This window comes from Dasypus novemcinctus, chromosome 6 (assembly GCF_030445035.2).
Source record: "Dasypus novemcinctus isolate mDasNov1 chromosome 6, mDasNov1.1.hap2, whole genome shotgun sequence".
NCBI classification, from domain to species: Eukaryota; Metazoa; Chordata; class Mammalia; order Cingulata; family Dasypodidae; genus Dasypus; species Dasypus novemcinctus.
Genome location: NC_080678.1, coordinates 14,489,977 through 14,505,051, shown reverse-complemented (window position 1 = coordinate 14,505,051; position 15,075 = coordinate 14,489,977). Strand labels below are relative to the sequence as shown.

Here is a 15,075-nt window from a genome sequence, read left to right as displayed (position 1 = left end):
AGCACAAAACTCATTACCAGTTGTAAGGACCGTATCTGTAGTTGAAACTGAGGTGGGATCTGTCAAAACAAACAAAAGTTAGAGAAATTATAATTAAATGTCATCTTTTTCTGGGAGAGAAATTATTGGTAAAGATCTTTAAAAAAATCACCCCATCTACAAATTATACCCCAGCTGTGTTTATATTTGATTATTCTCTATTCCTAATTGATTTTCCTATTCTGTTTCATTAAGTTAAGGGAAATCAATAATGGACAATGTGGTACTTGGAGCTGGAGCCCAAAAGACTGGGTTGTAGTCTCTGCTGTTTGTATAGCTGAGCGTGTGACCTTGGACAAGTTCCTTTGCCTTCCTGAGCTTCTCCTTGTTAGAAATGCAGACCCTTAGGACCCACCCAGGACCTGCGGAATCAGAAGCTGCATTTTGACAAGGTCTCCAGGTGATTTCTGTGCCTATTAACATTTGAGAAGCCCCAAGCGTCACAAATGAGATGCTTACAGGCCCAGAAATGAGTGGTGTAGGAACTGGGGAGCACATGCCACATATAAAGGGGGTAGCCCCCCGCTGCTCAGTCCCAGCTAGTTGGTGCCCTGCTGGAATTCATGTTAGTGGTGTTCATCCACTGATTTCTCAACTGAAACTGGAAATCTGGAATTTTTAATGAAATCTCTGCAGGGAACCATATAAAACAGTGAACCCGTGGTGAATGATGGATTGTGGTCAACAGTACAAATATGAGAACATTCTCTCATGAATTCTAACAAACATAACATGGTGTCAGTAATAGGATGGTTTGTGGGAAAATACACCAAATATAAGCAATGGGCTAAAGACAGCAGTAATATTGTGATGATGTTCTTTCAACATTGGTAACAAATGTGTCACAACAATCTAAGGAGTTGGTGGTGGGATGATGTATGGGAATCCTGTATGGTCTGCATGATTGTTCTTTAAAATTTTGAAATTAAGAAGAAATTAAAAAATTGAACATTGCATAGGCCAAAATTGTGTTGTCTGAATCAAAACCGAGCAGAGGGGCAAAATTGGCTCTTGGGTCACTTGCTTTTAACTTCCGAACAATCTCTAAGGTTTTTTTCAACTCTTGGAAAACTGCTATGCTGTGATGGTGTCACGTCTACCTCGTCCTCACATGAAAGACCTGGAGGCCAGTTCCCACAGATCCAACCACAAAGAGAAATCTGTTCCATCTTCAGATTTTCCTGAGAGCTCAGGTTCTAGCAGTTTGGCAGAGGGCTCTGAAATTTTGGAAATATGGACGAAAGGCTACTTTCATGACTTTGTATTTCAGAGGAAACTGTGTTGCGTTGAGAAGGTATTTCTCCAACTTATTTAGTCATGCAATGATTTTAAGACTGCCCTAGGATGATCCCCAAAACGTCTAGAAGAAAGAAGTTTGAGGACACGTGAATTTGAACCTATAGTTAGCATATATTTGTTTAATGTATGTCCCAGAGTCTTAAGTCTTTGGTCTGCTCATGTGCTGGTTGAGATATGAATCCCAGCAGAGTTGCCACACCTACTCTCCAGTTCACTGGACTTACCTAGAACAACTAACAAGGAGATGATAATGGACAACGATCACCCCGGGAAGTGGAGAGTATATACAACTGCAAGCAAGATAGTTCCATCCACCTACCCCATGGGATCTAAGCCCCCTTTCAATTAGGAAGAGAGTGGGCATCACCATGCCCAAATCCTCAAGACTGGGGAATGAACAATGGACTACAGTAGACTTATTATTATTCTATTATGGACTTATTAGTATTCTAGCAATGGAGGAACTTTTATCACTGATATAAAGGCAGTGAGTGGCCACTGGAGATTCTGAAAGGAGGGAGAGGGTAGAATAGGTGTAACATGGGGGCATTTTTAGGGCATTGGAATTGTCCTGCTTGACATTGCAATGATGGATATAGGCCATTATACATTTTGTCATAATCTGTGAAATTGTGTGGGACAGAGTATAAACTATGATGTAGGCTATAGTTCATGGTTAGCAATGCTTTAAAATGTGTTCATCAATTGCAAAAAATGTACCACACTAATGAAAGATGTTGTTGATGTGGAAAAGTGTGTGTGTGGGGTGGGGCATATGGGAATCTCCTATATTTTTGGTGTAACATTTATGTCATCTAAAGTTTCTTTAAATATAAAAATAAGTTAAAAAAAAAAAAAAAAAAAGACAAGTGGGATTTTTACATTAGCGAGCCTGGCCAAGCCAGCAGGGGACACTGTGTACCCAGAGCTCATCCCTCAGGAATGTGACTGTACAGCTCCCATCACTGTGTGCTTACACTTGGGCCGGGCACTCAGTCCCCTGGACAAGCTTCTGATGTGGCTGTCTTCATCCTCCTGCACTACAGATGAAGAACAGAAGCTCTGAGAAGCAAAGGGACTTGCCCATGTAATTCCAGCACAGCCAGAATACAGTCCCAGGTTTTCTGACTCCAAACCCACTGAGGCTGCATTTGTACTACAAAGACTTTAGTGGTCATTGAGAAACATTGGATTAAACCAAGTTTTAAAAAATCCTTTACTGCAGGACTTTTCAGAGACTTTAATGAGCTAAGAGGCTATGAATCTTCAAGACAAGGAGAAGGTATTTCCCAACTTATTTAGCTATGCAATTCTTTTTAAAATTTACGTATTGTTGGACTACTGTACTCTCCTGTGAAACATGGTTATGGGATATGGTACTTTTATTACTTTGTGGAAATGCAGATTAGAGAAGGAACTTTGCTTGAGATGTCTGAAGTCCTGTGACTTAAAAAAAATTTTTTTAAATAATTCACTGAACACCCAAATCTATGGACACTGATGAGAATGCTGGTGAAACCATGCTACTATCACTTGATTTCAGAGAACTGCTATTGAACCAAGAAGGGAGAGAGCAAACTCTATGTCCAGTGTCCTATACATGGAAGTTGCACAATCAATATTTGCTCAATTTACTACTACACTCAATGAACATGTGAGAGCTTTGCATTGGGTTGATATGAGTTTGATATTTAGTCTTACGTGAGGTATAAACTCCATCCCTAACCCTATGCAAAGTAACCCAGAGCACACCTGATTTACAAAAAAAAAAAAAAAAAAGAAAGAAAAGAAAATTACCAGGTGAGATGGTCGTTTCTATGGCTGATCCTGAAATTATAAAACCAAAACAAAACTAAAATAAGATAAAATCCAAACAAAAATCCCACCCCCAAACAGGAAATTTAGAAGACACTTTTTAATTTAAAAATTTATGCCTCAAATATATAAAACTTAGCTACAAAATGACTTGTGAAATGCGAAATTAGAAGTAAGAAAGGTTTTCAGACAACCAGCGAGAGGGTAGCAGAGTAAGGAGCTCCTAGTGTTAGCTTCTGCTACAGGACAATTAGTAATCACCCAGAACTGTCTAAAACACCTGTTTGGGGGCTCCAGGAGACCAGAAAAGCATCCTGCAACATCCTTGAAAGAATGGAAGGAGGAGACTGCCCATCTGCAGAGAAGATTTGCAAGTAGAGTGCCCCATGCCATGGAGGCTCGTGACCATCCTCCACTGGAGGCACGAGCTGCCCCAGGAGCTATTCTGGGGCTGGTATTGGAAGCTCCACTTCCCAAAAACAGGGGAGGAAGAGATGGTTGGCCACCAATTTCAGCTATGGATTAGTAAATTCAGCTGGCTAAAGTAGAACTCCAAGAACAGCTCAAGTTTGAGCCTATACATGTCAGAAAGAGACCAGTAGCTGCCATTTTGACTCAGCCCCCAACCTGAGGGGAAGCTGGGCTGACTGAAAATCACAGTGATGGTAGAGACTGTTTTTTTTCACCCAGTTTGGCCTGCAGCCCTAGCCTAGGCTTCAGCCCCACCTCTAGCAGGGAGGAAGCTGTTGGGCCCTGCCCCAGCCTCTCCAGGTAAGTGCAGGTACATTTGGCTGGCACAAACTGAATAATTGGGAGTCTACCAGGGCAACTGTGGACATCGTGGACCTGTATGGCATAGATTGCTGCTCACACCTGCAGCTTCATCCCTGCTCCAGGCAGGGGAGAAAGGGGTGGGAAACTTCATAAGTCTCTCTAGGCAACTACAGTCTAGGCCTTCATGACTTGGGATTATTCCACACAGCTGTGACCCTGTCCCTACCCCTGGCAAAGGAGAAAGTTGGGAGAAGCTTCCTTGGTCCCTGGGACAATGAGGGCAGCTTAAGCCTCCACAGCTAATAGTACCAACTACATCCTTGACTCCTACTATACAACCAGCAAGGGAGAAAGAGCAGGAAGCCATAAATTGAAGAGTAAACTGCACCCAGAATAAGTACTCTAGTAAGCCAGATGCCAAGACAATAACAAAAAATTACAATGCACACCAAGAGACAGGAAGATAAGATCCAGTTAAAGGAACAAGATAAGCTTCCAGATGACATAAAGGAGTTGAGACAACTAATCATAGATGTTCAAAAAGTCTCCTTAATACATAAATTCAATAAGATGGCTAAAGAGAGTAAGGATATTAAGAATTTGGATGGACACAAAGAAGAATTTGAAAACATACATAGAAAAATAGCAGACCTTATGGGAATAAAAGGTGCAATAAATGGAATTTAAAATACACTGGAATCATATAATAGCAGATTTGAGGAGGCAAAAAGAAAGGATTGCTGAACTTGAAGAAATGGCCTCTGAAAGTGAACATACAAAAGAACAGATGAAGAAAAGAATGGAAAAAAATTGAACTAGGTCCCAGGGAACTAAACAACAGCAAGAGACATGCAAACATATGTGTCATGGGTGTCTCAGAAGGAGAAGAGAAAGGAAAAGTGGCAGAGGAATATTTGAAGAAATAATGGTCAAAAATTTCCCAACCCTATTGAAGGACATAGAGCTCCATATCCAAGAAGCACAATGTACTCCCATCTGAAAAAATCTGAATGGACCAACTCTGAGACACACACTAATCAGAACGTCAAATACAAAAGAAAAAGAGAGAATTATGATAGCAGCAATAGAAAAGCAATGCATACATATAAGGTATACCCAATAAGATTAAGTGCTGATTTCTCACCAGAAACCATGGAGGAGAGAAGACAGTGGTATGATACATTTAAGAAATTGTAATAGAAAAACTTCCAGTCAAGAATCTTATATCCGGCAAGACTGTCTTCTAAAAATGAGGGTAAGTTTAGCATATGCACAGATAAACAGAATCTGAGAGAGTATGTAACCAAGAGACCAGATTTGCAGGAAATACTAAAAGGTGTGCTACAGCCTGAAAAGAAAAGAAGGAGGGAAACGGACTTTGGCCCAGTGGTTAGGGCGTCCGTCTACCATATGGGAGGTCCGCGGTTCAAACCCCGGGCCTCCTTGACCCGTGTGGAGCTGGCCATGCGCAGCGCTGATGCGCGCAAGGAGTGCCGTGCCATGCAAGGGTGTCCCCCGCGTGGGGGAGCCCCACGCGCAAGGAGTGTGCCCATGAGGAAAGCCGCCCAGCGTGAAAAGAAAGTGCAGCCTGCCCAGGAATGGCGCCGCCCACACTTCCCGTGCCGCTGACGACAACAGAAGCGGACAAAGAAACAAGACGCAACAAATAGACACCAAGAACAGACAACCAGGGGAGGGGGGGGGGAATTAAATAAATAAATAAATCTTTAAAAAAAAAAAAAAAGGAAAAGAAGGAGAGAGAGGCTTGGAAGAAAGCCTAGAAATGAAGATTATATCACTAAAAGTAACAAAGTCTCAAAAGAGTGTTGAAAATAAAATATGACAGATAAAACCCAAATATTCAGGAACAAACTTAACCAATGATATAAAGCACATATTCAGAAAACTACAGCTCATTATTAAAAGCAATAAAAATAGACCCTAATAATTGGAAGAATTTATTCCATGCTCATGGATTAAAAAACTAAATATCATTAAGATGTCAATTTATTAAAATTGACATACAGAGTCAAAGCAATCCTGATAAAAATTCCATCAGCATTTTAAAAATAAATGGAAAACATGATTATTAAATTTATTTGGAAAGGTAAGGGGTCCTGAATAGCCAGAAACATCTCAAAAAGGAAAAGTGAGGTTAGAGGACTCTCATTTCCTGACTTTAAATCATAATTACCTAGCTACAGTGGTAAAAACAGCATGGTACTGGCATAAAGACAGATACATAGATGAATGGAACTGAATTGATGGTTCAGAAACAGACCCTCATATGTATGGTCAAGTAATTTTTGACCAGCCTGTCAAACCTACCCAGCTTGGGCAGAACAGTCCAACAAATGGTGCTGAGAGAACTGGATATCCATAGCCAAAGGAAGGAAAGAGGACCCCTATCTCACACCTTATCCAAACATTAGCTCAAAATTAATATAAAACCTAAATATAAAAGCAAGAAACATAAAGCTTCTAGAAGAAAATGTAGGAAAATATCTTAAGGACCTAGTGGTAGGTGGTGGATTCTTAAAAGAGATAAGAGGAGGACTGAAATGGACTATGGATATTTAATGTATGTAGAAGTTTTAATTATCTTTACTGTAAAAGTGTGGAAATGTACCGAGTTGATGGTAACACATTATAGTGTGGTTTATAAATGGGGAATGTGGCTGAAAATGGTTTTCTAGGGATATATATATTTTTTTATTGATTTTGTATAAATATTACATTAAAAAAACCATATGAGGTCCCATTCAACTCCACCACCCCCACTCCACCACCCCCACCCCACCACTCCCCGCCCAGCAATACTCACTCCCATCATCATGATACATCCATTGCATTTGGTAAGTACATCTCTGGGCATCTCTGCACCTCATGGTCAATGGTCCACATCATGGCCCATACTCTCCCACATTCCATCCAGTGGGCACTGGGACGATTTACAATGTCTGGTGATTGCCCCTGCAGCACCATCCAGGGCAACTCTAAGTCCCAAAGGCACCTCCACATCTCATCTCTCCTGCCATTCCCCATACCCATATCAGCCACCATGTTTTCTAGGGATATTAATGCCAACTGACAGAATGCTAGAGAATAATCTAGGGACTGAATAGCACAGTAAACCCAGAGGTGGATGAGAATTAGTTGATGGTACAGATGTAAGAGTGTCCTTCATTAGCTAGAACAAATGTATATCACTATTGCAGGGTGGTGGGAATGTGGAGAAGCATGGGAAAAATGCAACTGGAGTGACCTATGGACTATGGTGAGCTGTAATGATGTAATATTCTTGCATCTATGGCGAAGATGTACTGTGTTGACAATGGGCGAGTATGGAAAATGTGTGCAAAATATATACTGTGGACCTGGTAACAACTGAATAATATTATCTCATATCTGTTACAAATGTTGCACCATGGTGCGTTGTGTTGATAGAGGGGTGTTGCTTTGGTATTCTGCACATGTGCATGATTGTTTTGTATATTTAAAAAATAGTAATTGGATGGGTTGGGGGAAAATACACCAAATGTAAGATCAGGACTATAATTAGTAGTACGATTTTGACACTATTCTTTCATAACTTTGTAACACGTCTCACAACAATGCAAGGTATTGGTAGAGGGTTGATGTATGGGACCCCTGTATGACATTATGCATGTTTATTTTATAAGTTCATAATTTTTACTATATACTTATTGTTTATGTATGTTCATGTCTAAATGATATAAAAAAATAATAATAGGGTGGGTTGGAGGAAAATACTTTGGTTAGTAGTAACATGAGGATGCTCTTGATTAGATAAAAATGTTTAACAACAATGCAAGGTATTGGTGATAGGGTGAAGGGTGAGAGCACTGTATGATGTTATATACGCTTGTTTTGTAAGTTCACAACCATTACTATATACTTATTGTTTATGTATGTTCATGTATGAATGATATACTTCAATAAATTTTCAAAAAAGAAAAAAATAAGAAAGATTTTCTTGGATGACAACCTTGGATACATGAAGACAGGATGTGAGAAATATCAATTTATTGGGAGAACAATATAATCTTCCAGGGATTGATTAGAAGGGCCATTTCACTGAAGCAATGTAGAGAAATATTTTACAGAGGGGCATAATACTAGACCCTTCCTAATTCGGAAAGACAAGGTTTCTAGGATTGATTTCTTATTTTCACCAAACTAGTTTTATAATGCAATCCCAAACTGTCTGAAGTCTACATCTCTAGAAAGTGGCTCCTTCACACAATAGTTCACACTCTTGACACCTGATTCAATATTATTTACCTTTGCCATAGTTGAAATTCACCAAAGATTCTGAATCCTCCCACTGGAAGGTAAGCTTAGTGATTGTAGAATTCTGCCTGCTTTCTTTACTTCTACATTTTCAGAACCTAGAAAGGTGCTCAATAAATATCTCTTAAATGAGTGAATGAATGCATGAAATCCCATTATTCTAGTCTCTGCTCCATAAAACTGAAGATAATTTGAGCAGTGCACATTTTGATTTCACCTAATTTCCTTTTCTATTCTACTTTTTTGGCAAGAGAAAGAAGAAAAATGTACATTATCTATTAGGAAAAGGAAATAATCTGAGACCACAAAGCCAAAAACAAGTAGTGTTGAAGTTTGTGCTTTCACAAAGATAGCAGGAACTGGGTTTTGTTTGTAGAACGCTCAAGAGCAACACTATAAAGTCAGCTTTGCAGCTCAAAATAGATAATTTCAGCACAAAGGCTGGGAAATGCAATTACTGGGAAGTGCAAGTAAGTGGTTAACAGAGCAAATCTGGTAATTCCTTGAAGATGTCAGAGATGGAGGGTTCTAAAGCAAACTCAACGTTGATGGCCCAACCAGGAGCTAGATTGGCAAATTAAAGGAGGCTGAGAATGCCCCAGAAGCTTCCTATCTGCCTGCAATGAAGGCCAGGCTCCTTTCTCATGGGGCATTCCCTGAGCCAAGGCCGGGGCAGGGCTGGGGCCTGGCACCGGCTGACCCAGGGTTGTTATAGGTCCCCTGCCCCAGCGAGTCTCTGCACATCTGAGCACTGACCTAGGGCTTGTGTTTGGAGGAATCCAAGAGAACCCAAACTTCCTCTCGTGAAATCCCAAGTCTCCAAACAAAGACTCGGGAGTCTTGCAGATACTGCAAGGGTGAGTACCTGAGCAGACGACCCCGGCGTCTTCGTGGTGGCCGCAGTTGTGGACGGACAAGCTCCGGTGCTGGCACTGACCCAGGGAGTCCTCATCGCCCCAGCACTGCACATCGTCCAGGAGGATGCTCCCCACGCCTTCCCCGAAGTGGCCTCTCCCCAGGGCGCCAACGCCCTCCCCACAGTCCAGCTGCCGGCATACAACGGGGGCGGCGCCGATGTCCCAGGCGTTGTCACACACGGTCCCCCAGGTCCCGTTGTGGTACACTTCAACGCGTCCCTCGCACTGGGTCTTCCCATCCACCAATCTGACGAGGAGCATATCTAGGGAAGACCCAGAGGTTGCTCCTGGAATACGATCCCTCTTCTGGAAGGCAATTTCCTTAGGACTTTTCTCTAGTTCCTAATAAAATACACCCTGAGTTCCAGTAAACTTGAAACTCTTGCTTCTCATTTCTAGGTTCCATAGCATAAGTCAAACTAGTGTTCCTAAACGCAGGAATTGACTTTTCCAGGTTATTTCTGGTTTCCGTTTTTAAGGTAGCATTAATTTATTTCTGAATAAAAACTTTCTTATTTTAATTTTTATCTTGACACAATTTTTTTTTTGTCATTCAATAAACTTCATTTTTAAAGAAATTTTAGATTACAGAAGAGTTGCATCAAAGTATAGGGGATTCCCATATACCCCATGCCTTCTTCCTCTCACATTTTTCCCTATTAATAACATCTTACATTAGTGTGGTACATTTGTTACAATTGAACAAATATGGAAGCATTGCTACTAACCAAGGTCTATAGTTTATTTTATAGTTTATACTTTACGCAGTAGTTTCATAGGTTTTAACAAAATGTATAATGGCCTATATCCGTCATTGCAGTACCATGCAGAACAATTCCAATGCCCTATGTTCTACCAGATTGCAAATATTTTGTTGCATTATTCTCACCTTTGGATTGAAAACATGGTAACTGCAATAATAGTTAAATATCTATTTTGGGGCCAAGTCTGATAGTCAACAGCATCGGAATACGTCTAACTCAACTTTTCGTTATTTCCTTTAGGCCAAACATGTCCACTGGCCCAGGTTCAAAATGAGAAACACCCTTCAAGAACCAACGGACTAGAGAAGCAGCTGGCTTTGCTGGTACCTCCTCCCTCCCTATCAGCCCTGCACTTTCTCAGCCCCAGGGGAGGCAGGACTCTAGGTGAACCCTGACATCACTGGCTGTAACCTCAGGGAATCTGCTAGAAAGAGTCAATAACCAGGAAGCTGCCAAAGAAACAAAAGGCTTACCAACGGGAGGAGCAGTTTCTGCTGCTTCTGGGACAACTTCCACAGCTAGAAGAGAAATGCACATTCCTGTTAGTTGGAAAACAAGCAGAGCAGCTGGCACATGCACCCACTCCTCCGCAGGGCTCGGCCAGTGCAGGCCGACCCGAATGTCGGGCACAAACCAGGTGGCACTTCTCAGTCACCTTTCTCTCAGTGCCAGTCAGAGGCTCTGGAACACACCTGCACAAGAGCCTGGCTTTTTGACACCACTTGGAAGCTTCCCCTGAACATTACCAGGGAGGAGCTGTCAACAGCCACATAGGAGAGTTGAGACTATAAAGTAGGACAAATGAGCCAGGATTTGGTACCATGTTTCAGTAAGTTTCAGCCTGAAACATCATACTTATTCAAAACACCAGACACTATAGCTTTGGATTTAGGAAAAAAGACCAAGCCACGTGCAGTAGAGACATTGCCACCCCGTCTTCTTCACCCCGTCCCTTCTGGGAGCCTCGTTTCCATCTGCTCTCGGAGGAGGGTGGGGGACTCTGGGTGGTACTGAGGCTCGCACTGGGGGGCGGCCAGAGTGGTTGCTGCTGACACTATTTAGTAACAAAAAGTTACAAATCAGTGTTTTTCTGGGGGCGAGGGGTTAAAAAGCATTCTTTAGAGGTTTGCTGAAGGCATTATAGGAAAAAGTATTTCCTCTCCAGGTCTTGGGATGAAGGTTAAGTTCATGTCTTAGATCTGTAATTCTACTCTTCCCAGGCAAGATGTAAGTCTTGGAAACAGTTCTGGTAATAAGACCAATGTACTGTGATAAGGCTATGTGCAAAGCTCCTACTTTTCAGCAAGAAACATGCTACCAGCATTTAAACAGAAAGACTTTGTTTTAGCTTTCTGTTTTGTAGCCATTTTCAGACATGTTAAAAGACACGATTCTTTTAACAGAAATAGCATTTAACAATAACAAGAGTGTGAGCATTTCTTTTTCCTCCAGGGACACCTGTTCATATACATGGGAAGACTTTTACTCCAGTACTCCTTTCTAGGTCTAGGCCAGAGAATTGCTTTATAAGAAATACACCTGTCCTTAGCTCCCTCCATAAAAAGGCCAATTTCTATCTCATGAAGAATTTCCACTCTATGGAATTCCGTAAACCGGGTCTAACATGTTTCCTTTCATTCAAGCCCACAAATGTCCTGAAAATCCATCATAACATCATTCATATACAAATGTATCCTTCAGGTCTCCTGTAAAGCACAAATAGCACCTAGAGCTACCTACATATTTTAAAAACTTAATAACAATAACCAAGGCTCTCTTGTCAAAGTCCACCGGAAACATTTGAAGATTGTGAAATGCCAGCCAGAGAGGCTTTTCTGTGTCTACTTCCCTTGCCTTTGTAGGGCACTCTTTTTCCACCGTGGTACATGGTGATAAAAAGATTTAGGCTCTGTGTCCCTTTTACTGAATCTTCATTTTTTGATTTGAAATAGGAAAATCATGTGAGCTATAGTAATCAAGTAACAGTTCAAACAAAAAGACAACCAATGGGGAAACGGACTTTGGCCCAGTGGTTAGGGCGTCCGTCTACCATATGGGAGGTCCGCGGTTCAAACCCCGGGCCTCCTTGACCCGTGTGGAGCTGGCCATGCGCAGCGCTGATGCGCGCAAGGAGTGCCGTGCCACGCAAGGGTGTCCCCCGCGTGGGGGAGCCCCACGCGCAAGGAGTGCACCCGTGAGGAAAGCCGCCCAGCGTGAAAAGAAAGAGCAGCCTGCCCAGGAATGGCGCCGCCCACACTTCCCGTACCGCTGACGACAACAGAAGCGGACAAAGAAACAAGACTCAGCAAATAGACACCAAGAACAGACAACCAGGGGAGGGGGGGGAATTAAATAAATAAATAAATCTTAAAAAAAAAAAAAAAAAGACAACCAATGATTTGAAATATGATCAAAATACAAAGTATTGCTTCTCATAAACAAAGATGTACCTAAAATTCAAACTATAATAAATTTAGAATTGTGAAGAGCTTTTTAAAAGCATGCAAAATTTTACTTCAAAACATTACAAAGAATAAGACTGGCCTTCTAAAATGATGCCATGTTAAATGTATCATGTTGTGGTCAACACATTAACAAGTGTATCTCCGTGGTTACGTATCTTTTCAGATGTTGTTGAAAATCTTTATGAAAATTCCTTTGGAAATGAGTAATGTGGAACTTTTAAATGCATTTCCTTCTGATTTTCTTTCAATTCCCATCTTATACTTACCATAATGAACTTTTTTTCAGAATATCACACTATTTATATAAGCTGATATGGAGGAAATGCTATATTTTTCAAGCAGATGACTTTTCAGTGCACCTAACAATGGATCTCAAAGCAGCCCCAATACAGCTCACAGCAGATCTCTAACAAAACAGGGTTTTAACATTTTCATTCCAGTTTTTTTTTTTGAATAGTTGCATAAAGTTGTCCCTAGTGGCCAGAGAGCCCCAAGTTAGGAAATCAGCAAATCAGAAAAGTATTCATACAAAGCTCACTCTGAGAAATATCTTCATGGGAAATCGATGAAATAGACTTAGAAAAACCACATCCTCAGGGGACAGGCATAAATTCTAGATTCCCAGGGATGTTTTTGCATGAGGGATCTTTTCTCTTCCTGGGGCTAGGGGACCAGTCAGTGATGGTCAGCTTGGGCAGGGGACACTCCTCTCCTGAGACTAGGGTAACCAGTGTCCTGAGTCACCACCTGAGAGGGAAGGGGTTCCTGGGCCATGGGACTTCTAGTCTTAAAACTGGGAAAATTCCAGGCAAACCGGAGCAAGTCACTTACCCTACCTATGCCCCCAAGCCACTCTGGGTTGGCCTGCCTTGCAGACATGCTTTGTACTGTTGGGGTGGAAATCGGTCTAGGGAGCCCTCAGCTACCTGAGCAGATGGCCCCGGCATCCTCGTGGTGGCCACAGTTATGGATGGACAGGCCGAGGTCATGGGACTGCCTGAGGCTGACCTCATTGCCGGTGCACCTCACATCATCCAGGAAGACTGGGCCTGAGCCATCTCCAAACAGACTATCCCTCGGGGCCGCCAGGGCCACCCCACAGCCCCACCACCTGGGTGGCAGGCAGGTCCCAGAGGTCATCATGCACGGTGACCCAGGTGTCATTGTGGTAGACCTTCATGTGACCCTCACACCTGTCCCGGACATTGGCCAGCCTCACCGTGGGCAGATCGGTGGGGCAAAGAGCCAGTCTGCCAGAGAAAGCCCCCTTCCACTCACCAGGGTGCCATTTCCAGTTGGAGAAGTCTACCCATGTCTGCAGGTTGCTGTTTGGGTAGCATATAGCTACAGGAGCGTTGTGTATGCAGAAGAAAATGTTCTGGTTCAGATACTGGTTTTTGTATCTGAAATTTAGCACTAACTGTATAATGGTTTTCTTCCCCAGACAGTTTCAATATGGGAAAACAGACCACATGTTGGCTTTTCAAAATAAAGCACACATCTATGTAAAAGACACATATACTTGAAAATCACTTTCTTAAGCAAACCAAGCTGTCTAAGAGAGCTAGAGACTAGATGATAGGCTTAAAGGAAGTTGGAGGGGAGAGGAAGATTGTGAGCTGACACCTACATGGGCAGACTCTATGAGAAGCTGGAGGTAAGTATTTATATAGGAAAGGGATAAGATGGGGGCATAGGGATACCTTTGGGTGGGGCTTTGCGGGCTTGAGGGGTGCTAGGGTTCGGAGGATGGGTCGGATGGCCCAAGGAATTGGGGGGAGGGCTGGGGGGAACAGTTAGTTGAACATGGGAGATTGTCAAGTATGTGGATGAAACTATAATGTTGAGAAAACTGTTTAGAAAATATAATAAGGAAGGATTACTTGTTTAAGGTACTTAAGGGGTGGCATCTGGTACAGGGGCAGGCTTCTAGGGAGTCTGTGAGTGTTCATTTTGTCAGAGTGGGTTATATCATTGGGTGGAGACCCATATAATGAGTGTGAAGGTGTACCCTCATCCTGGGGAGGCCTGATGTACTCAAACAGAGGGAATTGTTCTCTGGAGAGAATTGGTGACTCCCAATGGGTGAGGGCAGCCTAATATGTCAAGCCCTCAGCATTGTTGCAAGTATCTGTGAATCTGGTCCTTCAAATAATGAAGATTGATGTCACTGTGGGCCCTGAGGGAGGGAAAGAGAGGTATAGAATAGATGGAAGCAGGGTAACTGGGGGGCAATGAAAGTGTTCCGCAAGATGGATATAGGACATGTTAAATTACACCAAAAATGCATAAAAGTTTATAGGCTAAAATGTAAACCACAATGTAAAACATAAGGTAACTAAAAATTAAGAAAATTGTACAGTCTAAAATATAAACCATAATGTAAACCAAATGGATTCATGTTTGATACTATGTTTCCATATCTGTACATCACCTGCAGCAAATATAACATGAACATGTTAAAAGATCATTGCAGGGGAAGGGGGAAAAGGGTTTGATGTTGGATATATGGGAGTCCCCTATATTGTATATATAAATTACTGTGACTTAAAACTTTTTTGAAGATAAAATTAAAAATTAGAAAACAAAAAGAAAGGCTGTAGATACTGAGGAAGAAATGAAAGAAATTGCCTTGTCACTGTACATATAGGGCAAAACCTATTACAGTGATGAAAGGCAAAATGTCAA

The 15,075-nt window shown here is 41.9% G+C and overlaps 1 protein-coding gene across 1 annotated transcript in view; it reads right to left on the bottom strand.

The window, feature by feature from the left end:
* Nucleotides 1–13,676, bottom strand: part of LOC131278870 (scavenger receptor cysteine-rich domain-containing protein DMBT1-like) — a 31,416-nt gene extending 17,740 nt beyond the window's left edge. The window contains exons 1-3 of the mRNA XM_071215541.1: nucleotides 13,666–13,676; nucleotides 13,314–13,498; nucleotides 9,107–9,421 (exon numbers count right to left, since the gene is read on the bottom strand). Coding sequence (XP_071071642.1) covers nucleotides 9,107–9,421; nucleotides 13,314–13,498; nucleotides 13,666–13,676 — 511 coding nt within the window. The remainder of the gene's footprint in view (nucleotides 1–9,106; nucleotides 9,422–13,313; nucleotides 13,499–13,665) is intronic.
* Between the last annotated feature and the right edge of the window lie 1,399 nt (nucleotides 13,677–15,075).